Below are 355 nucleotides of genomic sequence, written 5' to 3'. Positions count from 1 at the left end.
ACGTGCCAGTTCCCCAGCCCGGGGCCCATTGCGGGGGGGGCGGCGGCGGCACTCGGGGGAGCACAGAGAGCCGAGGGGGCCTGGGATCTGGCCCTCGCTCAGCGTCCCCCACCGCCCCACACCAAAGGTGGGTGGCTGGGCCAGACCATGCGGCACCTACCTTGTCCGGTCACCCTTACGGTCCAGTTGGTGCCGGAGCCGTGCTCCAGCGCTGCCTGGAAGGGGTAGGTGTTGGGGGGCAGGTCCTTGTCGACGATGGTCAGCACCTGCTCCTCGGGCTGCCGGTTGCAGATGTCAAAGATCCGGGGCTCCGGCATGGGCCCGTTGTCGTTCACGTCCTGGAGGAAGAGGAGCA

General features: G+C 69.0%; 1 protein-coding gene across 1 annotated transcript in view; it reads right to left on the bottom strand.

The window, feature by feature from the left end:
- Positions 1-98: 98 nt before the first annotated feature.
- The window catches only part of LOC103922984 (cadherin-1-like), a gene marked incomplete at its 5' end in the record, with an annotated part of 2,775 nt that continues 2,518 nt past the window's right edge, over positions 99-355 (bottom strand). The window contains one exon of the mRNA XM_009331217.1: positions 99-338. Within this exon, the coding sequence (XP_009329492.1) occupies positions 99-338 (240 nt within the window). The remainder of the gene's footprint in view (positions 339-355) is intronic.

Source organism: Pygoscelis adeliae, unplaced genomic scaffold (assembly GCF_000699105.1).
Source record: "Pygoscelis adeliae isolate BGI_AS28 unplaced genomic scaffold, ASM69910v1 Scaffold1359, whole genome shotgun sequence".
Classification (NCBI taxonomy): Eukaryota; Metazoa; Chordata; class Aves; order Sphenisciformes; family Spheniscidae; genus Pygoscelis; species Pygoscelis adeliae.
Note: the sequence above shows the minus strand (reverse complement) of the source record. Positions and strands in the feature narration are given on the sequence as shown.